At 42.0% G+C, this 26,797-nt stretch overlaps 1 protein-coding gene across 3 annotated transcripts; it reads right to left on the bottom strand.

Moving 5' to 3' along the window:
• Window positions 1-26,228, bottom strand: RCN1 (reticulocalbin 1). Of its 3 annotated transcripts, none has more exons than XM_034769906.1 (7): window positions 26,152-26,228; window positions 25,541-25,770; window positions 14,313-14,506; window positions 10,204-10,382; window positions 9,420-9,480; window positions 3,897-4,096; window positions 1-2,699 (listed from the first exon to the last, which is right to left on the bottom strand). In XM_034769906.1, the coding sequence occupies exons 2-7, from the start codon at window positions 25,765-25,767 to the stop codon at window positions 2,592-2,594; spliced, it is 969 nt and encodes a 322-aa protein (XP_034625797.1). In that variant the 5' UTR covers window positions 25,768-25,770; window positions 26,152-26,228; the 3' UTR covers window positions 1-2,591. The 3 variants fall into 3 exon arrangements, with proteins under 3 accessions (XP_034625797.1, XP_034625795.1, XP_034625796.1); XM_034769904.1 differs by having other exon boundaries at window positions 26,064-26,196; XM_034769905.1 differs by having other exon boundaries at window positions 25,541-25,785; window positions 26,064-26,189.
• Between the last annotated feature and the right edge of the window lie 569 nt (window positions 26,229-26,797).

The following is a 26,797-nucleotide window of genomic DNA, read 5'->3' as shown; positions in this document are numbered from 1 at the left end:
GAAACTCTGTTTCTGTGCCAACACACAGTTTTATTGTTTCACAGATAACATTGCATGGAAGCATCACTTTGACTCATGGGTACTGGAAGAGCAGAGACAAAAGTGTTTGCTTGTGGCTTATCACATTTTGTCCTACTGCATTTTAGTGTAAGAAGCCGGGGTTTTAACAGACATTTTAGGCAATGTCATAGTAAGGCAGAAACCAAGAAGCTACAACATGTTATCGAGATTATCTATACTAGCCAAAACTAGATGGAATCTGGTTTGAATTGAAACAGAGGATGACCTAAATTGCACTTGTTCTCTGAAAAGTAACCCTGTAAAAATGACATTGTTTATGGAAGAGGTGGTTCCAGGGTTGCCTTTTCAGCAATTTCCAGAACAAATCTGCTCAGTTTACAAAAAAACAAAAAACAACCAAACAGAAAAAACACACACACATCTGTCAGAGATAAAAGCTGTGTTCTTTCTGGCTCACTGTATTATTACCAGTATATTACCAGACTATACAAGGCAGATTATACCCCCAGTGATACCCATGCATGGCTTGTATACCTTGGAGTCACATAGTTATAACTGAAGAAAGAATTTGAGCCTAAATTTGGAACTTAATTGACAATTCTGTTGACTGATAATGCATAAATCAGAACAGACTCCAGCTCATTCTCCCATAGCTGCATTGGCTCTGCATTGCCAATTGGAGTAAAAAGGAGCCCAACTTTTCTCTGTTGTTTTAACTCTCCAGATATAATTCAGAATATGCACAGGGGGAGAAATTCAACCTCATGCAGAGGATTAGAACAAGGCCTTTGCACCATTGAATAAAACGGAGCCATTTTTACATAGTCACTATTAGTCACTTTTCAAAGTAGAAATGTGTTTTTAAGGATTTTTCCCCTCTGGCCTAGATTATCACTTTTTAATTTTTTAGCTGGCCTTGAAATAAATTTGCATCCAAATATAATATCCCCAAATGTGGAGTCACCAGCAGAATGACTCTGCCCAGTGTTTAAAATGGGGGTTTTCAAGCTTTTTTCAAAACATGGAGCACACATCCTAGAGGGAATGTCTGGTGGATGCCTCTCCTGCCATTCACACATGTGGATAAATACCACTGCCACTGGTGATCTAATTAGAACCTACTGCTAACTACAGCAATTGTTTACATGGAACATAAATCACACTACAGGAAGCTAAAAATATATTATCAGCTGGAAATAAGAAGGAACCATGGCGCGTGTCCAGCCAGCTCTCTGTAGACCATGAAGCACTTGCTGGTGGCCTATCTATGGTCTAGAGACCACAGTTTTGGAAGCTACTGTTTAAAAGCTTGCTGTTGGTTCCTGTCTTTACTTCCCCCTCCCACATGACTCCTCTATTAACATTTCTGCACCTTCATAGTATCAAAAAGAAAGTCATGGTTTTATTGTGCATGTCAACTCAGTACAGGGGCTAAAAAACCCACACACATGTATATAATAAAGAACAGCTAATATTATACAGTAAAAAATGCAGCCATATGGAAGGTTTACTGTTCTAAAGGAAAACCATCCACCTATGGTACAATTTGGTGATATAAATGTGTGTGTATATATACAAACCAGCACTTTAAACCACATGCATCCCTGATGCAGCACAGAGGAGAACAGAAGGCCCATAATCTCAAGAAGGGTCCAGAGGGTAGATGTCTCATTTCTTTTCCATGTGACATGAATGAGTCAGCAAAGGCCCTACATAGTAAAAGTGGAGTGTGTCGCTCATACGAAGTGTGGGATGAGTTGAAAAACAGGTCCATGTGCCGTAATTCTTCTCAGGAAACAGCATAACCAACAGCCCACAACCATCCCATATTACCTCTGCTGTTAGTAGTAATAACTGTCAACATGGACTCTATTGTCCTCATGAAAGAACAACCTTGGGGTGACAGCCAGTGTGACAGATGTGCTGCTACTGATTAGTGAAAGGGAACTGGGGGCAGTGAGTAGTTGTAGGTGTCGCGCTCAAATGGTTAAGATCCATAGGGCTGGTGCACATGCCTGTATTCCAAGAGGTCTTATTCATTCAGCACCTCTGGACCCAACCAGGAGGAAAGACTACAGCATGGAGGAAAAAAGGCGATGGCTCTTATCAAGTAAAATCTCTCCTTTACATGGAAAAGGGAGAATATGATTCTAAATTGTTAGTTATTTTTTTTTTTTTTTTTTAAAACCCACTAAACTTGGAATCTGTTTAAACATTCAATAAGCTTCTTCCTGATCAAAACTGCATTTCCCTATAGGAAAAACAACGGTATTTAAAGAAAATATGAAAAACTTCTAATGAGCCTAAGAACTAAGTCTTAGACATTCATTGCCAAAGTGATACTGCAATCTATTCAGAATCGTGAGGGGTTTTTAAAAATAAAATCGTAGTGACTAGCTCTTGCATTTAATGGTGCGGAGTAAGAGGCTATTTCTACCCCGTTTCTGAGGTAATAAGCTGCTTTGTTAAAAATATATTGGTGCAAGTTATTCAGCTGGAAAAAACCACAGTGACGTCATTAATGTGGTGAGAAACTGAACAGTCTGTGGCACACTGAGTTGTAAAAAATATCATAGTTCATCGTGATTTTTTGTTAGATCTTCCCCATAATTGGTAGCTTGGCTGCCAACAAACATGTTCCAGTTCTCTAGAATCTCCTCTTTGGTTAACTTTTGATCCTGGGAGGGAAAAAAAGATTAAGTCTCTATTAGAACATTTTAAATACCAGGTAAAACATCAGTACAGATTTCCGAGATGCCTACCCTGTTTCCCCAAAAATAAGACAGTGTCTTATATTAATTTTTGCTCCCAAAGATGCGCTAGGTCTTATTTTCAGGGGATGTCTTATTTTTCAGAAATGAAAAATGCCTTATTATCGGTGGATGCCTTATTATCGGGGAGGTCTTATTATCGGGGGGATGCCTTATATTACAACGAGAGGCAAAACTGTAAGTAGGCCTTATTTTCGGAGGATGTCTTATTTTCGGGGAAACAGGGTAGTAGGAGAAAATTCTCCAAAGAGGCTGCAGACAGTGGGTGAAATGCTGGCCCCTAGTGGAAGTCAATGGCATAATCCCATTGATTTCACTAAGGTCTGAATTTCACTCAAAGTATTTCATAATTAACTGATTCCAACACAGAACTTTCAGCAGTAGGAGTGTGCCGCTCGTCTACTTGTGCAACCTCACCTATGTTTTTAACTTTTCCTTTTTGATTATTAATATGGAAAATATTTTGTCTGTTTGGTTTTGGTGATGATGGTCACCTACATTTAATAACTGAAGTGAAATCCTTCTAAATTCAGCTCTGTATAAGGGAGTCTTGATCTTCCAAACTCCAGCAGTGGAGCATCAGCAGGATTGGAGAGAGGGGAACAATCCTGCTGAGCAATGGCTCCTATCCAGGTGCTGCTGAATTATTTGTCCCCATCGTAGTGGCAGAAGGGATGGGCCAGACCTTAACTGCAAATCTGTTTTATTTCTTATAGTCTTCTATTTTTATCTCTCTCCTATTTATCTCTTAGTCCAGTTTAATACATAAATGTCCATGCCCCCTTTCAAAAGAGAAAAATCTATCTTAGAATTTTTGGGTGTAGGGACATTGATTGGAAAGCTCTCTAACACTAGGACAGCCAATGCGCCTACCTGAGTTCATAGTTATTTTATCAGCTATTTCTTGTGGTTTATAACTTTTATCAACTCAAATTTATTTTGTTGCAGTAAGGCACTAGCAAAACCATTTTTATCATCTGAAGCTCTACTCAGACTGTACTAATAAGAAAAGTCATTAAGAATAATCTCCTGCTGGCTGACACTAAAGGGAATCAGTTAAACTCTTAATCTAACATTTATGAAATATACCAGAGCAATGAGTACCTTATCTACGTCCGATTCATAGACTAAGTGCCTGGCTTCAGCTTGTGCGTGATCATAGTCTTGTGGGAGAATCCAGTGCCGAATCTCCTCTTTATCCATCTTCCCATCCTTGTTTATATCCCGAAAATCTGAAAACTGCTCACGTTCAGTAATTACCCAGTCAGGTTCGGGTCCACCTTCCTCATGTGCAAACATATCAGCTGGAGGGGACACAAAGGTTTCAAAGTCCTATTTAGCTTGCAAATTATGCACAAAATGAAGACAGGCTAGATGTAGAAATATCACAATAATAGCTTGCACAGAGGTATTGTATATCATGTGGGGCAGGGCATAGGTGGAAAAGGAATGGGCACATGGATATGCACCTTGCTTTGCTCAAATGGCTTCACCATTGTTAGTTTTAGCCATTCTCAGATCACCCTTTTAGGATCCGAGAGCAATGCCACTTAAGTTAATGGGCAGTCCCAGGTGTAACTGAAAAGCCAATTGGCCCCAAATGTCTTCACCCAGTGATTTTTTTTACCCAGGTTACAAGCATGTGGTGATGTACAGCTCTTTCAGGATCCTCTCTTAATCTGCACTCCCGCTCTTTCAAAATGAGCTCAGATGTACTCGGGAAAGGGGAGAGGACCCACAGCAGCACTGCATCTTGTCCCTGCCAGCAAGTGTCTTTGTCGATAACATCAGAATCCAACCAGAGAGTGGGTGAGGGAATAAAAGGCACAGGGAAACTTAAGGAAACAAACATCTGCTAAGTGGAACTGGATGGCTTTTGTCCTGCTTTTATGGAAGTCTCTGTATGAGAGAAATACAGCTGAGTAGATATGTTCCTTTTTTAACCCTGGACTACTGAACAGACTGCAGCAAACTCCGCTGGAAGGTAAGGGGCTGCGCTATACTAGGAAAAGATTAGAAGAGCTGTGATGCAGCATGAGTTGATATACATCAGAGATACCTACTATGCGGAAACCACACCTTATGGACATGATACAGCCCACTCATCGGTGACCTGGGCTAGGGAAACAACTTGTGATAGACAGTGGATGATCAGTTCTGTTGCTCATTGCCCTGGTCCTCCCATCAGGACTTGCACACTAATCAACTCCCCCTCTCAGCGAGGCTCATTCTCTCCCACCCCCCACCTCTACCATTGGCCTGTTTAAAACTGAAACCTATTTTGTGGCCTCTGCTCGCAGCCCAATATGGTTTTGGTTGTCAAGATCGTTCACATGGTTCTAGGTCAGGCTAAGCTTGAGGCCAGCTCCATCCATGGGAGGTGCAGGTGCAACCCTCTTGAGGATTTGGTCCAAAATTAGCAATAAAAACCACATGCATATACTGTACAAGGCTGGATTCTCCACTGCCGTAAGTGGGCATAGCTCCCATGACATTAATAGAACTGCGTATGCCCATTTTAGTGGGAATTTGGCCCATTCTGTCTAAGTGTTGTAACACGATTCAGAATTTTTAGTTTCTAAACTTCCTTGGGACCTGATTCAAAGCCTATTGAAGTCAGTGGAGAAGGGCCAGTGCCTTCAGTTGACTTTAGATTGGGCCCTTGATGGGGGAGAAAAACAAACTGTGCAATGTCTGTGGGGGATTTATTTTTTTATTATTATTAATCTACACAAAGCAAAAATGTGGGTATGACGTACTGTAGCCATTGTTTAGAGCAAAAAAATTGCTGCTCTGTTTAGTCTAATTAAAGCACATATGATAATTTAGGCACACATTTTCCCAACTGTTGAAGAAAACTTGAAGAATGATGCAATGCTACTCTTTATTTTATTTTTTAATAAGAGCAGGCACACAAGAGTTACATTGTTTATTTGAAGCAACTGACACGTCCCGTCAATTTGATTTTATCATCTTTGCCAATGTGAGGTGGTCGTGACAAGAACATTCTATGCTCCTATCTATAGAAGACAAGAGGAACCAGCATTCACATGGTAACGAATGTTGACAACTACCTTGTAATTATATGTAGGTAGTGTCACTGAATAAACTTAAATTACTGGGGAAATTATGCTGCTCTGTTATTTCAGTCATACAAAAGCATTCACATCTTAAGACTAAATATAATTTCAAGGAATAGAACCCCCTATGATTAATTAAGGTGTGGATATTGTTCGTGATTGTATGTGATGAAGTGATCTTTACAGTAGCATTAGAAACAAAAAGATTTTATCTGAGTTTGGTCCAATGCTTTTATGGTGCGACTTTCCTGATTAAAAAAATCAATCATAAAGGGGCAGAGTGAGATGCTAGCTTCAGTGTCAGCATGACCTTTCACAAGTGTAGCACACACATCCTGTACTACTGAGCCCGTCTTATGCTGCCCCCGTGCCTTCCTGGCTCTGAGAGCAAGAGAGCAGACAAAAACCCAGTGTGCCTGAAGTTTGACCAAAATAACTTGCAGGAACAGATCTGCAGTTTACATTTCCCATTCTGCTCCCTTTGTGCCACTAGAGTGGTGCACGACTAACCTTTAATTCAGGTATTTCACAACTTTTGAGTGCTTGCCTTTGCAAACTTAATATCCTGGTAACAGTTTATTTTTAAGGCAAGTTCTTAAGTTTAAAAAAAGTCAAAATTGAAAAACCAAAAATTCCATCCTGTGGCACCATACTAAACCCCACACATGCATCATCAGCAGCGTTGAGCTACACCACTGTCCTCCACTTGAGCTAACAGAATAATTGGTAGTAGTGCTGTTAGGCAATTAAAAAAATTAATCATGATTAATCGCACAATTAAAATTTTTGATTAATCGTGTGATTAATCACACTGTTAAAATATGGAATACCTATTTTTATTACAAATATTTGCACTGTAAAAAAACAACAGAAATAGTATTTTTCAATTCACCTCATACAAGTACTGTAATGCAATCTCTATTGTGGAAGTTGAACTTACAAATGTAGAATTATGTACAAAAAAATAACTGCAATCAAAAATAAAACAATGTAAAACTTCAGAGCCTACAAGTCCACTCTCTCCTACTTCTTGTTCAGTCAATCGCTCAGACAAACAAGTTCGGTTACATTTGCAGGAGATAATGCTGCCTGTTTCTTGTTTACAATGTCACCTGAAAGTGAGAACAGGCGTTCGTCTGATGGCACTATTGTAGCCGGTGTCACAAGATATTTATGTGCCAGATGTGCTAAATATTTGTATGTCCCTTCATGCTTTGACCACTATTCCAGAGGACATGTGTCCATGGTGATGATGGGTTCTGCTAGATAATGTTCCGAAGCAGTCCGGAGCGACACATGTTCACTTTCATCATCTGAGTCAGATGCCACCAGCAGAAGGTTGATTTTCTTTTGATGGTTGTTTGGGTTCTGTAGTTTCCACATTGGAGTGTTGCTCTTACAAGACTCTGAAAGCATGCTCCAGACCTCGTCCCGCTCAGATTTTGGAAGGCACTTCAGATTCTTAAACCTTGGATCAAGTGCTGTAGCTATCTTTAGAAAGCTCACATTGGTACCTTCTTTGCATCTTGTCAAATTTGCAGTGAAAGTGCTCTTAAAACGAACAACATGTGCTGACTGCTGAGACTGCTATAACATGAAATATATGGCAGAATGCAGGTAAAACAGAGCAGGAGACACCATTCTCCCCCAAGGAATTCAGTCAAAAATGTAAATAATACTTTTTTTTTTTTTTTTTAAAACAAGCGTCATCAGCATGGAAGCATGTCCTCTGGAATGGTGACCGAAGCATGAAGACGCATATGAATCTTTAGCATATCTGGCACGTAAATACCTTGCAATGCCGGCTACAAAAGTGCCATGAGAACGCCTGTTCTCACTTTCTAGTTACATTGTAAATAAGAAGCGGGCAATATTATCTCCCGTAAATGTAAATAAATGTTTTTGTCTTAGTGATTGGCTGAACAAGAAGAAGGACTAAGTGGACTTGTTTTACATTGTTTTGTTTGAGAGTGCAGTTATGTAACAACAACAACAATCTACATTTGTAAGTTGCATTTTCAGAATAAAGAGATTGCACTACAGTACTTGTATGAGGTGAATTGAAAAATACTATTTCTTTTGTTTATATTATTTTATTACAAATATTTGCACTGTAAAAATGATAGTGAGCACTATACACTTTGTATTCTGTGTTGTAACTGAAATCAGTATACTTGAAAATGTAGAAAAACATCCACAAATATTTAATATATTTCAATTGATATTCTATTGCTTAACAGTACAATTAAAACTGCGATTAATTGTAATTTATTTTTTTAATCGCGATTAATCTTTTTGAGTTAATTGCGTGAGTTAACTGAGATTAATCGACAGCCCTAATTGGTAGCAGTAGAAGACTGTTATTTTATATGGACCGGCCACTAGAAAGGATGGACAGGCCCATTTTGTCAGTGGGTTTCACAGCTATTTGCTACACAGCAAAGGAATGATGAGACTCAGACATAAAGGGTTCGATTCTGGGTTCTGTAAGGGAGTGTTCTCTAATGGTTATAGACTATTCTGCCCCAGTCTCTCCCTGTCCTCTTCTGCTCCTACCCTCTCCCCAGCTTCTGCCCCTGTTTCCCTGCTCCTAGGCCCCAACCCCTGCTCCTGGCCTTGCCCAGCTCCTACTCCTGTTCCCCTCCCTGTTTTCTTCCCCATCTCCTTACTCTGCTTCTGCCCCTTACCCAACTCTTGCCAGGATTTGGTCCTTCTGCACTCGAGGTAGGCTCCTCCATGCTGCCTGGATTCCATCAGGGGAAGCATTGACATTACAGCAGGGAGCCCTGGCTCTTGGGAGGAGCAACCTATCCCTAGCTCAGCTCCTGCAGCAGAAGGTTGGAGCATGATCACTCACTATGGGGATCGAACCTGAACAGAACTGCGTGAGGATGAAGCATGGTCAGCGCAGATGGAATCTTCAGAGAATTTAGTTGCCAAATGCTAACAAGACCGAGCATTTGAGAACTGTGATTTTTTCCCAGAGATTTGTAATTTGGCCATATTTTCACAGGCGCTGCAAAAGGCACATCCCTGATGAGAGGGTGAACTTTTCCAGCCCTCCCTCACCAAATTTCAAGTCTTCACTTCAAAACATGAAAGGACTAGAGCTTCACAAGGAAACTTGTTAAAAAAAAAATTAACATGGGAGAAAACATTTTTCTCTAACCTTTTTCTTGGAAATGGCTGAACCATTTTACCTGACTTCCCCAGGGGAAATAAAAAGGACTTTTAGGCAGACATCGGGCATGGAAAAAAAAATCAGCCCTCACCTTTTAAGTTTGCCAAAGTTATAAGAAACTAAAAACAGAGTCTTATAAAAATGGAAAGCATTAGGCAACCTTTGCTATAGGTGTCACTACATGCCTAAAATTGACAGAAACTTTTTGGTTTTCTTTGTTTAAAATAACTGAGTACGGGCATGGAGGTGCTCTTCCTTGTGATACAATTTTGACTTAGATTTGAGACAAGTTGGACTGGTGGAGTAGAGATTTCTAAATTACTCGTGCTAAATGTTAAGGAAAGTCAACCCCATTCCAGCACTTACCAATGTACTCATCTTGATCCACAAAACCATCCTCGTTTTTGTCTATGTCCTCCAGTGTTTCCTGGAAAACATTTTTTTGTCAAAATGATCAAGAAATTACCGAAAATTCCAATAGCTCTCTTTATTACTAGGTGCCACTTCTCAAAATTATCAAAACTGAAATCCTAAGGGAAATCCTGAGTTATTGTACCATGTTTGGCTTTCCTCACTGCCTTTGGGAAGATTTCACATTTGGGAGATGGCCTGCTCTTCTATTCCTGGTGCACAGAAATCCTGACACTGACCAGCTCCAATGTGAGTTTCGTATTCAAAGGAAGCCCAGATCTCCTGTCAGAGTGAAGAAATTCCATGCATATGAATAGATTTGGCCACTTTGCTGTTGAACTATCTAGGTGGCACCTATCACTCTTGTATCTAGACACTAACTTCAAGTTTTAAGGGCTTGTCTATATACAAACTTGCATCAACACATCTAAATCAGATTTTATTCACAACTTCTGCTATTCCGGTGAAAGTTGGTGCCAGTTTATTCCCCCCCCCCCCCTTTTTTTTTAAACTCTAGTTAAACTGAAATAGGACTCTTATTTATTAATTTCACTGCACGTCTATGTGTAGACCAGCCCTAAAGAAGTGAATTTCATGAAGCACTTTCCTTTCTGTTCCCGAGTTGGCTACTATTTATGTGCATGCCTGTTTCTAAAATCCTGAACTGAAAGTTTAAGGAAGTGCATCAAGGCTCAGAGGAATAAAAGCAAAGGAATTCAATTGGTTTTACTCTACTTACTAAGATGACAATGTCTTTCATATGCTCAAACTCCTCCGGATGAAGAAAGGCAGTGAACTCCTCACGAGTGGCAGTTGAGTCTCCATCCAGGTCTGCAGTTTTGAATCGCCTTTCATCCCTGGGCAGCATTTTTTTAAAACTGTGTTGATCAGTCGCATCTTGAAATTCTTCTGGATTTTCTAGAAATTAATTAGACAATCTCAGAAGTGTGTGTCTCTGAAAATATTGCTGCATTGTCTCCATACACTGCAATGATAGTGTATAGAAAAAGCTGCTGAAATATTTAGATCCTGTAGATTCTAAAATTACAATAGTTCATTGTCAGGATGGCTGCTAAAGTGTCAGGATTTCCCTTCTGAAATCTTAAATTCATGGTCAGCCATTAAAGTGTGTTTGTGATCACAGGATTTGTGCTTACGAATGACTGACTCAGTTTAGTAGTAATTGTGGTCTACAGGTGGGCAAGTGGAATTTACCATAAACTAAGAAATTAAGAGTCTCTTAAGGTCCTCAAACAACCACTGTCGTTCAGATCCAGTTTATCTACGTATCTGCTGAGTCTTGTACAGAGCTTTAGACTCTTGCTGTATAGGGCTGATGAGGTAGTTAACAGTCTGTATCCCAGTTTGTAGGAGGGAGATGTTTGTTCTGTTTTTTGACACGATCTTGTTGCATAGATTATACAGGATTTAGAGAAGTAGATTCCTCTGTTTAGAAGGATATAGTGCTGCCACCTTTGCCCCTTCCAGCTGAAAGTGCATCTTTATAGTGTTTAGGGCCCAATTCAAATTCCATGGAAGTCATTCTGGGTGGATCTGTTGACCCAGAAGCTTTTATCACTCAGTCTTTATCTCTTAAGTCTGTGTCACATAAGAATCCCCAGTGCAGGTTATTGCAAGCAAGTTTTGATTTGATAATATTTTTCAATTATGGGAATTGATTTCTGCTTACTCTATGCTTATGACTGTGAGAAATCCTTTATGTCTGGGCCAAGCAGCTTCGGGACTGCGATAAGCAAAAAATTAAGCGTGTCCTTGTGTTCCTGCACAAAGAGATTTCTTGCCCAAGTCTGATTGTGTAAGGATTCCACTGATCTTTTTAAGGTTATTAACGACGTGTGAGCAGTTTAGAAAAGCTCATTTATCTTCTTTGGTTTGGTTTGTTTGTTTTTTTAAAAAGAAAAGCATTATCTAATATCTCTTGCAATATAAAATCTTTGATTTCTTTTTAATCTCTGCCATTCAGCATCACAGTGATGAATGCAGTATAAAATGTTTAGCTAGATGAAACTGCTGATTGGCCTGCAAAAAATCCTTACCATCTCCAATTCCTACATCATGAATAAGGCTATGATTTGGTCACGGAGGTCGCGGAATCCATGACTTCCGCAGACCTCCGTGACTTCCGTACGCAGTGGCTGGGAGCTGCAGGGTAACCCCACCTCCTGTGGTAGCTGGGAGCTGCAGGGTACCCCTGCCACCCAGAGTGGCAGGGGCCCCAGAACTCCCCAATGGCTGTGGGGGATCCCCTGCAGCTCCCCAGCTGCCCCATAGGCAGGATTCCTTCCCAGCTTCCAGCCAGTGGGCAGGGGCTGCAGCTCCCAGCTTGGCAGCAGGGCAGCGTGCTGGATCCTCCTTGCTCCCCATTTTGTCATGTATAGTTTTAGTAAAATCAGGGACAGGTCACGGCTTCCATTAATTTTTGTTTATTGCCCGTGACCTGTCCATGACTTTTACTAAAAATGTCCATGACAAAATCGTAGCCTCAATCATGAATGATTCGCCTGTTCCTTCTCCTGTTCTCCTTTCAGAGCCATCCAATCTTGTTCCCCCATTCATATTTGTTAGGAGTTGTCAGATGTTCTAGTTTTGCTTTTAAGGGAAGTCTCTTGGACCAGTTTTTTTAAGCAACGATTCAATGGGTACTTGAATAGAACTTTCTTGTCTTCCCCACAGCTTCTGACTGATGGTTGCTGAGAATGAGTTTGAAAGCACCTGCCTATGTCACCTTTTTTACTCATACGTTTGCTTTCTGTCTCTCAAATCTGGATCTGAGTAGAGTCCTCAAAAATTCAGTGGAAGATTCCAGCCTGAAACTTTCCATTTCTTTCTATTACTGGCAGTTTTTTTCTGGCACAAGGCACAGAGCTCTCATATTCATATTCAGTGAATAGCACATTGGGGTCTACCAATCCTCTCTCCCCTCAGCACAGGACTAGGCGCTACCTGGTAACTGTCAAATTCTCACATTAAAGTATTTTGTGAGTTTTTAGTTTAATGTGAGCTGTAAAAACTGTGTTCCAATATTTAGTATAGTGAAGCAATTTTCACTGTTTAAATCTGATCTGCTCAATTTGTCCAGTTTTAGAAACAACAAAACTGAAGAGAATAGGGAGTTCTGGTTTCAGAAACTGGCAGACTCACTAATGTTTATCTAGCAGCTCTCTCTCTCCTAGGTGGAACTTAAAAATTATTTTAGTTTAAAACAATGAGATTTAAACTCAGTGGTATGAAACGAATGAGAATTCTAGAAAAATAGCATCACTAAACTAATTAAAAATCTTGAAAAACAATTTCAAAATGAAGGCCTTTATAGACTCATCTGATTTTTAAATGACTACTTTGGGAAATGGTTTTGTGAATTTTAATTGTGCATTAAAACAAGATTAAGATATATCTGCCGCTCTCCAAAGCCTGGCTCTCACACAGTGAAATGTGTGTGTAGAAAGTCAGCACAAAACTGGGCACATCCCGAGTCTCACTTACGCCCTCAAAATGGGATCAAAGTGGTGCATAAGAATTGTGCTGACCCATGAATTTCATCCAGTCATGTAGAGCAGTGTGAGGTGGCCTTTGAGTCTGTAGGAGGCCTTTTCCTCCAGAATGAAAGTCAGTATGTTAACATATACTTCAATCAATACCTTCCTTCAAGTTCTTTGGGTCTCTCTCTGATTACAACTTGCCCTAATTAAAGAACCTTCAGATGGTCTCCTTTGATCACATCTGAAATCTGTACTTTTTTTTAAAGAAGATGTGCAGTAGAATATTTCAGTTGTATCTCATTTAACCTTGTGTCATCAGTGATGAACTTTTTTTCTTGTATAACCATTTTTAAAACATATGTATGCCATTTTCATTTTAAAACAATTAAATGCAGAGGGGGTTAACTTTTTTCAGAGTGAATTCAGTGCTTATGAAAGAGCTCGGGCTTATAGCCCTGGTGAGAATTGGAGTATCAATAGTAGAAGCACAAGTTTCCTCACCCCACCCAACTACATATCAGCCACATGCTGGAGGGTTCACATCTATCTTGGAGGGAGAAGAGAACCGTAATTCCTTCAGGGCCTGGCTTCAATGGGCTTTGGATCAGGCCCTCAATCCAAAGCCTTGCTGTTGAAATTGCAAACAGAAGTGCTAGTTTCAATGGTGGACACTTGCCCAATAAGAACTGGACCGAGACGCCCTGACCCCAACATATGCCATCCAATTTCTGTATGTGAAACACACTAAAACTCAACTGTTGAACTGTTGCCATATCAAGCACATCAGATTAAATTTCCATGGGGACAGAAGAAAAGAATTGCATCTTTCAAATATATTTTCAAATAAATGTTGCTTTAGGGGTTTTCATTTATAATTGATCATAATCTGTGGCACGTTCTGACAGAATAATTACATTCTATTTAGACCTTACATAAATGTTTAGCATCCAAACCAAAACTTCAGAGAAACAATGCAGCAAATACTTACTAGTCTCTCAACATATTTCTTTTGAAAGAAAGGTTTAAAAACAACAACACAGTTCCCTTAGTTTACTAATAGGAGCAGAGGCTTTTAACTTAGCTTTGAAATTTTATTCACTTATTCTTCCCCTCCTGAAATCCCTATGCATAGAGGTGACCGTGGTGCAGATTGGCTATATTTTTCAAATGCACAACTGAGGAACTTTTGATCTTTGAACTATGTTAATTTACAATTTCATATGAGACTAGACTCTCCTAAGAGAGTTAGGTCCCTGTGTCCAGGGATTTTGATAGACATGAAATTTCAGTCTCCCTAAGGCTTCTTTGAAAATTCCAGCCTAAAATGTTGCCTTTGGACTAATCTTACCTAGATAATAACCATACGTGGCTTGTTTGTATTCTTCCCAGGATATTTTGTTATCCTTGTTTACGTCATAATCTCTCCAGACTTTAGCCACATTTTCAAAGATGTAGCGTTTCTGCACTCGCTTAATCCAGTTTTTCAATTCCTCTGTTGTGACGTAGCCATCTTTGTTATCGTCTATTCTATCAACAATTTTCCTGCAAAGAGAGACACATCTTTAAGAGCTGGTAAAAAGAAATAAAATGCACATGCCGGTCCAGCTTTGCTAATCTACATGGGATCCTGACTGTGCCTGCCCTCTCTCCACAAAGAGGTACCAGTCAAAGCTGCAGAGAGATGCTCTATCACAAGGCCTGGTCTATGCTTGGCGGCGGAGGGGGGAAATCGATCTAAGTTACGCAACTTCAGCTACATGAATAACGTAGCTGAAGTCGATGTAATTAGATCGACTTACCATGGTGTCTTCACCGCAGTGAGTCGACTGCTGCTGCTCCCCCGTCAACTCTGCCTGCGCCTCTTGCCAAGCTGGGGTACAGAAGTCGATGGGAGAGCGCTCGGGGAATCAATTTATTGCGTCTAGACTAGACACAATAAATGGATCTGTGCTGGATCGATCGCTGCCCGCTGATCCAGCCAGTAGTGAAGACATACCCTAAGGCTTCATTATATTTACAGAATATACTATAGGGGCATTTGCTAGTACACTGCCATCAATAATTAAAACTGAACTATCATTGTCAAAATTAATGGACAGAAGAACACAGGGTAATGTACTGTCATTGATTTTTTTTATTGTCTGATCAGATAGGGGCAAATCTTCTGTTCGGTGATCAGAGAGAGTGGCCATGCTGGGCTCTGAGCTGATGCTCAGGACATATCTTCACCTCAGGCCTGGAGAGTCTGTCATAGAGAGCCTGTCATCTTTTACAATGGAGGCTCTTACAGGCCAAAGCCTAGGGGAGTTTCTGCACTCCTTTGGGTGGTCTCCTTGTAAGAGGGTATAAGGATTGGATGATCTACACAGGGCTTTATGCAGTGCACAGAATATACAACACCTGCACAATCTTGTACCCCACTTTTTTTGGGGGGGAAAGAGAGAGGATCTGCACTAACTGTGCTGCCAGGAGACCCTCTGTAGCTGTGGAGGCAGGGGCAGGATTGACCTTTGCTCATTAATTCATCACATTGAGTAATCTGCAATGGGTCTCCAGTCACTATTGCCCATTGACGTCAAAGCCTGCACCTGAGCGGTGCTGAGAGCCCTCTTTTCCTGAAGTCAGTAGAAGTTCAGGGACTCAGAAATTCTCAGGAAGCTCTGCACCTTGCAGGATCAGGCCCTAAGCAAAGCTTTATTGTAGTCAAAAGCCAAGCTGCCCTCTTTGCATAGTATGGCAACTCCCTCAACCTTTTAACTTCTCCCAAAATAAATTTTCCACAAGTTATTTTCCTTACAGATAAAAAAAAGGAGATGGTGTTTTATTATTCTATCCACCCAATGGCACAGTAGTGAGCCGTTGGGTATTTTTGTGCATCTCGCTCACACAAATCCATGCCTTTACATTGCTCTAACCACAGGTTTATTTATAGGGAAGCATTTTCAGTATATTTAAATCTCTCTCCATTACACTCAACAGTCTAAAAACACTATGAAACCCCTTCTGTTTATACCTGCAAGGAAAGCACAACTTCAAGTACAAGTAATTTTTTGGTATCAAACCATTCTCTTAAAAAAGTATTTTTTTTTTAAGGGCTTATCGCTTGTGCTTAAAAAGTACCTTTGATTTTACTGGTTTAATATTTTACTACAGAAAAAAAAAAAGAAACGTTTACTGTCCTATGAAGTTTACCACCCCATCCCATCTTTCCTTTTTTTAAACTAATTAAACATCAACAGAAACATTTCTAATGCAGAAACAGAGTTTTTTGTAACATTCCTCTGCAGTGGTGGCGATGCAATTATTGCAGCATTTTGCCAGTGAATGAGAATCTAAATGTGAAGGTGATGTGTTTATTTTCACATTCCAAGCTGAAAAAAAATGCAGAAAGCAAACAGTATGAATAATGAATAGTACCTTTACTAAATAAGAAATAACTGTAAAAGCAATGTGTGTTATAAAGAACACTAGGAAGGTCTTTTCCTTTTTTCAAATATTATTTTTAGTGTCCTTAATATTCAAAGTAGGATTCAAAAGATCCAAATTCTGCTCTCAAATTCAGGAGCACAGTTCCCACTAAAGTCAATGGAAGTTGTGTGTGCACTGCTAAGGGCAGAATTGTGCTCTTTGCATCTTGTTCACTAGCTAAAGGTATAGCTACACTACGCAGCTTTTAGCAACATGGCTGTGCCACTACAGCCGTGCCGCTAGAAGCTGCGCAGAGTAGCTGCTGTTTGTCAGCAGGAGAGAGCTCTCCTGCCAGCAAAGCGCTGTTCACACCAGTGCTTTTCGTCAGTAAAACTTTTGTCGTTCGGGGGGGGGGCTTAACACCCCTGAATGACAAAAGTTTTGTCCACAAAGTGCCAGTGTAGACAAAGTCTAAAGAAAATGTGCCCAGGCTCTGATTCAGTAAGCACTTAAGCGTATGCCCTGTCAATCCCTAATCAGGAAAGCAGCAAATTCCATGCTTAAATTTCATTGCCTTCAAGTTAAAGTTAATTCCCTGATTAACAGCTTTGCTGAATTGAGGCCTCTAAGGAACCTTAAAAAAGAAAAATGCTCTATTAGACATTTATATTAGAATATAGGAGAGAATTATCAGTTAATGGCATATTTATGACCAGCAAGAGAAATGTGTTTTCCCAAGGGATATTACACTCTAGTATAACTTAACTTTTTCCCCAGCAGTATTTCATTAAAACCACCTTGAATTAAGCCTAATGATGCTACCTTCTGGCCCAGGAACTAAGTTTACTTTAAAACCTTTTACAATCTTTTCTTTCTCTTTCCAATAGCATTACCTCTGTCCTCCCAGGACCATAACTATTCGCAGGATGGCCACTAAAACCATACAATATAAAGCATATGCCAAAGACCACAGATGCACCAGCAAGATTTGTATGAAAACTATTATTGGTATTAGCATACTTTTAGCACCGATCAATGGAAAGGCGTGCCTCCTGCTCTTGAAATTAGGTTAATTCGTAGTCACTGAAGTCTCAGCTGCCAGGTGCAGCCAGATTGGCTTTATTTAATTCAGCCACCACCAAGCAATATGAAAGACCCAACAGAATTATCTAGTCTTCATTGACCCACAATTAGTTCAACTTAAGTGAGCTGGCTGACATTTTGTTCAATGAAGACTAGATGATTCTGTAGGATCTTTTATGGAGAAAGGCAGGAGCGGCGCCAGGGTTTTTGCCACCCTAGGCGGCAGCGCTCCTCCTCTGAGCATTCGGCAGCGGGGGTCCTTCCGCTCCGCGTCTTTGGGGCACTTCAGCATCTTTGGGGCACTTCGGCGGTGGGTCCCAGAGCGAGTGAAGGACCCGCTGCCGAATTTCCGCCGAAGACCCGGAGCGGAAGGACCCCCACCGCCAAATTTACGCCGAGGACAGCAAAATGCTGCCCCCCCAAATCCTGCTGCCCTAGGTGACCGCCTAGGGTCGCCTAGTGCAAGTGCTGGCCCTGGAGAAAGGGATGGGTGAGTCTGCCTCCGTAACTGCTCCTTCCACCTAGGACAGAAAATTGCTCTCCATTGAAAGCAGTGTTCTTTTCTGAGCTACTTTAGTTCAATCCAAGTATGGGTTTTACTTAATTTTCAGCAATGATGTGTTTGATCTGCTATCATCATTGGATTTGTAGCACATTACATCTTTCCAGATCTCATTACAGACACAGGGTACAGACACATGCAGAGTCTGTCTTCTGCATTCATAACCAAGACTTTTCTGAAGGGGGAAAAAAGAAGTGCTGCTAAATTTCACCTGAGAAATAAAAAAAGAACGTGCTACCTGATTGGCCAGGCTTTTTCTTTTTGTATGTACCCCTCAGTGAATCTCCCCTGAAAGTCTGACACCACAATGGGACATATTCATCAATGGAGTTGTCCCACAATGAATTTAACCTAAGTGAGTTGGCTGACATTTCAGTCTATTGTTAAATGCTAAAAGTAACTGAAATGTTTCTGCCAGAGGCCTAGGAAATATTTTACCCTATTGTTATTTTTAACACTTCCTCAGTATCTCCAGAACTGGTCAGAGCCAAGAGCTGTGCTGCTTGTAGTCAGCACTGTTTATTTTTCCCTCAAGTGCATTCTTCTATTTTTCTAGCTTAATTGCATCTCTGCCATGATCTATATGACTTATGTCTGCTTCCCACTAAAATGAAGGTGGGTAAAAAACAAAGTCTTATGTCTTTTTAAGGATGATGTGGCAAGAGAGCAATAGCCTTCTGACTGCTTTGCAATGCAGCTAAAATTCATTCTTCAATCACAAAAGTTGTAGTGTCCCCATTTAAAGTGGCTAATTCTTTAACAAAGTGAAAATTCAGAGACGGTTTCACAGCCACAAGGCTACAGAACCAAAACTAAGCAATACTCGTTAAGCTGACCCCACAAGCCCATAAAACTAAAAACCTCCTTCTCTAAAGGCTAAAGGGCTTGCTGCACCAAACCTCATATAGTCCCAGCAACTTCAGTGGGACTATGTTCAATATAAGCACTTAAGGGAACATCCTGCCCCCAGCTCTCTAACAGTGAAATCAGTTCAGTTCTGTTGCACAAAGGGAGGGCAAATCTGGAGGGACACACAGAGGCTGCTCAGAACCTGCAGGTGCAGAACCGTGCACTACATATGGTAGCGGGGATATTTGGAGATGAAACAAGGATGGGCCAGACAACTCACAGCTACAACGTGAGTTGGAAGGGGAGGGATTCTGAACCTCAGCCTTTTGTGCTTATGCCTGGTTGCCAGGTTGGGTGCCACTGCTGGCTTCTGGACTGGGTCTGATGCACAGCAGCAAGATTTGCCACATTGGGCCCATGTATGGTGCCAGAAACTCAGCAAGCATCTTGCTACCAATAAACAACAGACCTGAATGTCGTATTAAACTAGGATCAGACTGCACAGGAGCTTTATCACTGGCCTGGCCTGGCAGGCCTACATGACTCTACAGCTTTTATGTCTGTTTTTTTTTCTTCAGGAAAATTTCTCTTCGCTAGTAGATGAGCCTAAGTTTAGAGTATATCAGTCAACTCTCTTTTGCGTGACAGCAACAGCAGAACATGGCTTTCTTAGGCCATGTCTACAATACGGGCACTACAGCAGCATAGTTGCAGTGCAGCAGATATGCTGCTGTAGTGCCATAGTGTAGACGCATCCTACAGTGACAGAAGGAGTTTTTCTGTCACTGTAGTTAATCCCCCTCCCAAGGCATAGCTAGGTCAATGGAAGAATTCTTCCATCAAGATCATGCTGTCTACACCAGAGGTTAGGTTGGCTTAACTATGGCACTCAGTGTTGTGAATTTCTCACACCTCTGAGAGCCAGAACTGTGTCCATCTAACTTTTAAGTGTAGACCAGGCCTAAGTGTTTCATTATAAATCAGTGGTATACAACGGACTTTGTTATGTTTATACCCATCTCATTTGTGTGAGAATTACTTATTAAAGAAGCTGCACTCAGTTTGCTTATAGTTGGGTCATGAATATTCTTATGCTGAATTAAAAGTATTTCTTAGACAATGGCTTTAAAAATAATGTTTTTAATTAAATCGGTCCTCCTCCTTAAAGCCAACAGCTTGCTGAAAAGTGATACCATTTGTGACCAAAGCTGCTTGGGATCCTAGCATTAAAAAGCATACGGTACTTTCTGTCCTGATTTAATAAGCATCTTTTTAATATTTAAAGTTCCTCTTCTGCTGCAAAAGTTATTTTAATCAAAAGTGTGAAAAGCAGCAAAAGGCCTAAAAATGCCCAATCGAGTTAGAAGCTTTATTTGCACAGTTTGTGTCCTGTGATGTGTTTTCTACTCTGAGACTGTTCAAAATGCTGGTAAGCATAATCCTGGGGGAATTCTGTGCCCAAAAATGAAAAATTCTGCGCACAATATTTTAAAATTCTGCAAAATTCTACACATTTTATTTGTCAAAATAATGCAATATAATCATGCAAGTTCCAATTATTTTGGTAAATTATTTAAACTACAGTACAATGGAAGAAGAATGGGAATGGGGAGCACTGGAGGAAATCCCCAAGCCCCCTTTGTCTAATAGTAATGTAGCTAGGTTTGACCTTTATTTCTAGTTGTTAGTCAACAAATATATGCAGCCATATGCTCAGTGTTACATCATAGGCAACTGAAGAGCAAGTGAGGGCTGGGGAATCAAACTCACAATTTATATTGGCTACTGAACATCTCCAGAAAGGTAAGTACCAAACAGCTCATGGAGCACATTTTGATAGGAATTTTTTTCAGTCCAAAAATTTAGACCAGTTCTAATGCACCATGAGCATTTATAAGGCCATCCTGTCCTTTATGCCACTCTGGCAACATAAAGGAGCCTTAAAATGTTTACACCTGTTTTATACTTCTGGGGGAATTCATAAAGACATTGGGAGCAATACACTAAGCAGGCAGGCTGCTGCATTCTGTTCTGCCCCATGCCTACCTCCTCAGAAACACCCCAAAGCCCTGCCTCTCCACGCCAAGCATGCCGCAACAACAAGCAAGAGGGACAGAGTGTCTCTCTCCCTTTCACACGCACGACTGCCCAGCTACCTCCCCCCATCCCAGTGGTGATTTACGTCTTTACCGGCTGCTCCGGGTGCCCAAACCAACCAGCCTGCGCTGCCAGTGAGGGGCACGTGACCGATCTCGTGAGCTTCCCTTTGCTTCCCCACCAGAAGTCATTTTTCTGCGAGGAAGCAAAGATATCTGCAGGGAACATGAATTCTGCGCATACGCAGTGACACAGAATTCCCCCAGGAGTATAAGCAAAACCACTTCAGGATTCTTTTAAGAAACATAGAATAAACCCATTTCTCAGAAATGCCGGATCAGTCCAAATGTTCCCTTAACTATGTGACACACGTTAATTATATTAAAGACTATTCTGTACTGAATTAGAGGGCACCGTACTCCGCACAACCCATCAATCAAAAAGCAAAACTATGCCTCTGTAATTATAGCTGAAGTTGGAGCCCTAGAGATTAGCTTACATTCCATTTCTCCTTTATGCATATTACTCTCATATAGAGTGATGCAAACACATATGAGAATTTCCTGTGAATTCTCCCATCATGGGGAAAAAGAGTTTGAACCCCACAAAAGGGGGCCAGGAGTCCATCTACCAAACCTCCATCTACCCAAAGCGAACTGGGGGCAAGCAGCAGTTAGTCTGTCGGCAGATGAGTTGGGGAGAGACTTGTTTTGATAGCAAAAATGCAGTAGATGTTTTCTTTATCAGGGAGTACTCAAATTCTGCTTGGACAGGAAGTCACAAACCATCCTGCCCCAGAGCAGTCTGAAATTTGAGATACCAAGGCTGACTTTTTTTCTTTAAATATACAGACTCATGGATGCTGTCAAAGAAAGGCAGGTGCAGGATCAAGTTACAGTAATGGTTAATGATCAACAATGCTAGGAAAATCAAAGAGCAATGGGTGTGTCGGATTCTGAAAATGAGAACAGTAGAGATTTGAAAAGGCATTGCAACGCCATCCATTTTAAAGAAACCAAAATGTACATAACTAGGGAGGAAAAGGTGGAGAAAGGAAAAAATGGTTCAAACATATCTGTATTAAGTATCCCTGTATTTCCATATTTAATTCGTGGATGTTTAAACTGTTGAACCTCCTCTTTCGAGGCTGCACTCAATTCTGGATCGAGCTTTCAAAACCCAGGCAGTATGGACAGTAGGAGACAGGAGAAGCATGTTGGAAGCTGTCCTACCTTAGGTGATATTTAGTCACTGAGCAACACTCCAGTACACTTTCTTGTTCCTCAGATCTGTGTCCAAGGGGACAAACGAAGGGAGAGGTGTAATATCCTAACTGAAGCTCAGTTTAAAATGGCCATAATATGATCCATATGTGCCAGAGACAAGGTCCTGAGCTTAGTGCTGTGCTAGCTTTTTATTGGTCATAAGTGAATATGACTCAGAGTTGGGAATGGAATCCTGTATAGGACCAGAAGAACTGAAAGAGTGCCTGCTGCCCTGCATCCCAGTATCGTTTGGTGATGCTGAACTTCATCGAGTGTAATCTAGAAAGTATGTGAGGCAGGGCCTTCTTCATCTGGGGAACCACACCTCTGGAATTCATAGATTCCAAGGCCAGGAGGGACCTTTGTGATCACCTAGTCTGATCTCGTGTATAACACAGACCATAAACTCCCCCAGAGAAATGCCTAGTGCAGATCTTTTAGAAAAAACTCCAAACTTGATTTTAAAATTGCCAGTGATGGAGAATCCACCACGACCATTGATAAATTATCCCCTCAATCTTCACCACAATGCATTGGCAGTATTTCTGTGAGAGAGTCTGAAGATTTCTGTGTATCCTGTTTAGTATGCTATTTATTGTAGAGTTGGTTTAGTGTGTTTATCCATGTGTCTGTCTGTATCTCTTCTACATGATACATGGGGTGAAAACTGAAATAACTGAAAATTAAATTTCACTTTGTGCTGATTTAGAATATTAAATAAAATTTACTGCATACTATTTATATATAATTACATGGAGCTCCTGCTTCCTTCCATGGAAAAAGTAGTAAAGGCTTGTCTGCACAAGAAAGCTGTACCAGTTATACCTGTACTGCTATTCCCATATGGAAGGTGAATAACTATACTGGTGTAAGGCATCAATATATAACTTAATACCAATAATTATACTGGTATAACTTTCAAGTGTAGCCCAGGCCTAAAAGTGATTCCAGTTTAAACTAAGAAAGCCTAAGACGTTAGTATATTATATGTGAATCCGAGAGACAGTTTGCTTTTTTATGTTGGGAGTGCTGAGTTTGCTAATTCCAGGCCTTTGAATAGTTTGGACAAGTTGCCCGTTTATGCTAATTATGTTTTAAATATTTTTGTTACAGCACCTATTACTATTTTTATTTGTATTTCAGTATCACTCAATAGGATCACAGACCCACTGTGCTTAGTACTATACGAGACAGTCCTTACTCCAAAGAGCTTACACTCACCTCTGAAATAAGATGCAATGAGTAAGGATAACAAACAATGCAAGGGAAGGGAGAAGGCAGGCTGAGGCTAATAGTAATGCAGTCATATGGTTCTACAGGATACCTCGGGGCACAACTTGAGGCTTACAAATAATATGAAAATATTCTTCCTTTACTAAATCAATAAAACCAGCTCTCTTCAACTGCCATTAAACCTACCCATCCTGTAGATGTCACAACAAAAGTGGGTCTTAAGGAGGGATCAGAAGGATGAGAGGGTGATAGACTAGATCAGGGAGGATGTCCCAAGAATAAGGGGCAACGTGGGAGAAAGAACAGGCACAATGTGGGAGAGGTGAACAAAGCTCCCATAGTTAGCAAGGAGAGAGGGCAACATTATAAGTAAAGCTGTGAGTCTGTCACGGAAGTCATGGATTCCATAACTTCTGCAGCAGCCGGTGCGACTGACCCCAGAGCCACCCGAGCAGCTCAGGCAGCTCCCAGGCCAGCCGCCCTGGCCACTGCTGGGGAAAACCTGGCCTCCCAGCCACCAGCGGTGGTCTCGGGCTGTGCTTCACCCCGCCCCCAGCACCAGTGGCTGTCCCAGGCTGTGTGCTGCTGCCTCCCCAAGCACCAGCAGAGGTCCCAGGCTGCACACCGCCGCCGCCTCCTCCCCCACCCCCCGAGCACCAGCAGCACCCCCAGGCCACCCCCTGCCCCAGAGCACCGGCGGCACCCCCAGTGCCCCCTTTCCAGAGCACCCAAGATTTAGTCAGGCATATATAGTACAAGTCATGGACAGGTCAGGGGCCGTGAATTTTTGTTTACTGCCTGTGACCTGTCCATGACTTTTACTAAAAATACCCATGACTAAATCTTAGCCCTAATTGTAAGTCATGAAGAGGCAAGTTGTAAAGGGTAGCAAAAGTGAGGACAGGAAGCTTAGATGTGTGATGCTGTGACAGTTAGCAGAGAGATGCTAAGTGAGGCCTGACAGGATAAGAGCAATAGACCAGCAGGGTGACTTTAACAGCTGCATTTTAAATGGACTGGACAAGGCTGAACAGGTGCAGAGGGAGTTGCAAGCAATGCACTCAGGTGATGGGAGAAGGAATGCTTGAATATTATAGTCTATCCAGTGCTTGGTACAGTACTGCATATAGCTATCCTCAACTGGAGGAAGAGGATCTTCAGTGCAAGGCCAGAGAAGTTGGAAGAGAGAAAGAGAAAAGATAATTTAAACAGAGGAAGTGAAACTAAGCCTTGAGTTTTCAGCATTTATTTGTAAAATCAATTTGGGCTGTGGGAGGAGAGGCGGTGGTCAAACAAATGTCACCCTGTAAAGTTCAATTTTGCCAGGCAACTTTTCCCACAAGTCCCTGCCCTGTGAGTGGATGGACAGTGCTCTGAAGTGACTAGAGCCACTGGAGATCGGCTTGAGAAAGCCCTGTCACTCAGCTGGGAGTCTGCAAACCTCCCCAGAGATCTCTTGGTATGGAGAAATTTGCAAGCTCTGCATAATGCCTGCAGCACTTGAGTTAATTCTCACTCCTGACCACTGCCACACAACCCTTCACGCCTGGCCTTAGCTCGGGTTTCTGTTACAAAAACACAAAGAGAAAGTAAGATTGAAACTTTTGTCTCTGAGGCTTCTTCCCGGCTCTTTTTCTGCTGAAATAAATGCTGTCCCTACTATGCAGTGATGCAACGGGACCTCCCCTCTGCCACGTTATCAGCGCTTGATGGGGCGGGGGACACGCCTCCCCTGTCCTCTCTCTCCCTGTGGCAGTAAGTGAGGTTCCGAGGCTTGGAAAGCCTATATTTCCTTACACTAGGGGCTGTTGCAACATGGGTGTAAGCCACAGAAATCAAGGGCATTTCCCTCTCCAGTAAAAGCTCGTGTAGTTTCAAGAGCTCGCGCTCAGCCAGCCTACAATTACAGAAGCACTTTCAGGTTCTTGCTGGTGGAACGCCCTATTATCATTTCGATACACGCATTTCACTTCCACTTGTTTAAAAAAAGTTATGCATTAAACTACTGTGGCGGCAGGGTCCCTGTAATGCATCTCCTTGGAGAGGCCGTTCCCTTCCACTCCTAGGAGCCCATCTTACCCTAGTTTCTCTTTGCTTTCTTCTGGGGTGAGCTGATCGAAAGTCTTGGCTTCCTCCTTGCCCAGAAAAGCCTCGTGGTCATACTGGAAGCTTTGGTTATCTTCGTGCAGCTGATCGCTGAGCTGAGGGTCTGGATGAACGACCCTCTCCTTTCTGAGAGTGGGTTTGCTGAGTGACCCTCCTGTGCAAAGCAGCAGCACGAAACAGCAGGCAGCCTGGAAGCCCATTCTCTGATCCGCCACAGCCCGGGGGAAAGAAAGGGAGAGAAAGTGCTATATGAGTTTGTTACAAATAAGGAATCAGGGGAGAAGAAATGTCAACTTATGACACATGGATCAAGTCATCCAACGTGCTGCATCACCTCCAAAAGCACCCGCACGCGTGGGACCTAGCACCGGTCCCTACATGCAGCAGCTGAGCCTGGTATCTTTCAGCTCCCAAGCACACACACTCCCACTCCCCACATCTGGACAGACAGCGAGCGTGGAGCTGTACTTCACCACCAGCACCCCTTGCCACATACCAGCTGTTGCTCAGAGTCTATCGCCCAGGCAGCCCTAGGAATGCAGCTGCAAATTGCAAATGACCCACTGCGGGCTGGGATCACAAACCTCTCAGCCTTCCTCCCCAACCAGTCACGTGAGAGGTTGCAAGGAAAGGTTGCTCTGTCACCAGACGGTACAGCGCTTGCTATTGGGCAGGGGAGGCTGTGTGCCTGCTGGAGGGGGCTGGATCGCCACGTTTGCAGGGCGGCTCGGGTTTCCCCACTGAGGCGGCAAAGAGCGCTGGATTTGAGCTGCAGGGTGTAAGGTTTCCGTTGGGGAGTTCCCGGCTCCAGCCTAGGAACAGCTCAGTTGCTCTGCATAAAACAGAGGAAGTTTAACACCCGGGGGCTTTTGAAACTTGTTCTCACTCACCAAACACTCTAAAGTTTGCAGCCCCACAGTGACACCCGAGAGCGAACGAGGGGTCCTGCAAACCCGCTGGATTGTTGTGTGACCCTGGCAAGCTGCCAAAGATGAGAGCTAATTGCAGATCCTCCCGGACTGCAACAGGAACCTTCTCTGCCGCTCGTACCGCAACAGCCCGTCATACCACAAATCTCGCCAATCTACAGGGCGATCCCTCAGGTGGGATCAGTTTAAAGCAAGTGAAGCCTTTTGCTGTGTATTGAAGGGACGTTTAAATTCTCAGTCTGAGCCAGCCGCCTGGCTGATTCTTCTGACTGCTGCAGGAGTTAATGTTCTCTGCAGCCTC

This window comes from Trachemys scripta, chromosome 4 (assembly GCF_013100865.1).
Source record: "Trachemys scripta elegans isolate TJP31775 chromosome 4, CAS_Tse_1.0, whole genome shotgun sequence".
In the NCBI taxonomy this organism is placed as follows: domain Eukaryota; kingdom Metazoa; phylum Chordata; order Testudines; family Emydidae; genus Trachemys; species Trachemys scripta.
Note: the sequence above shows the minus strand (reverse complement) of the source record. Positions and strands in the feature narration are given on the sequence as shown.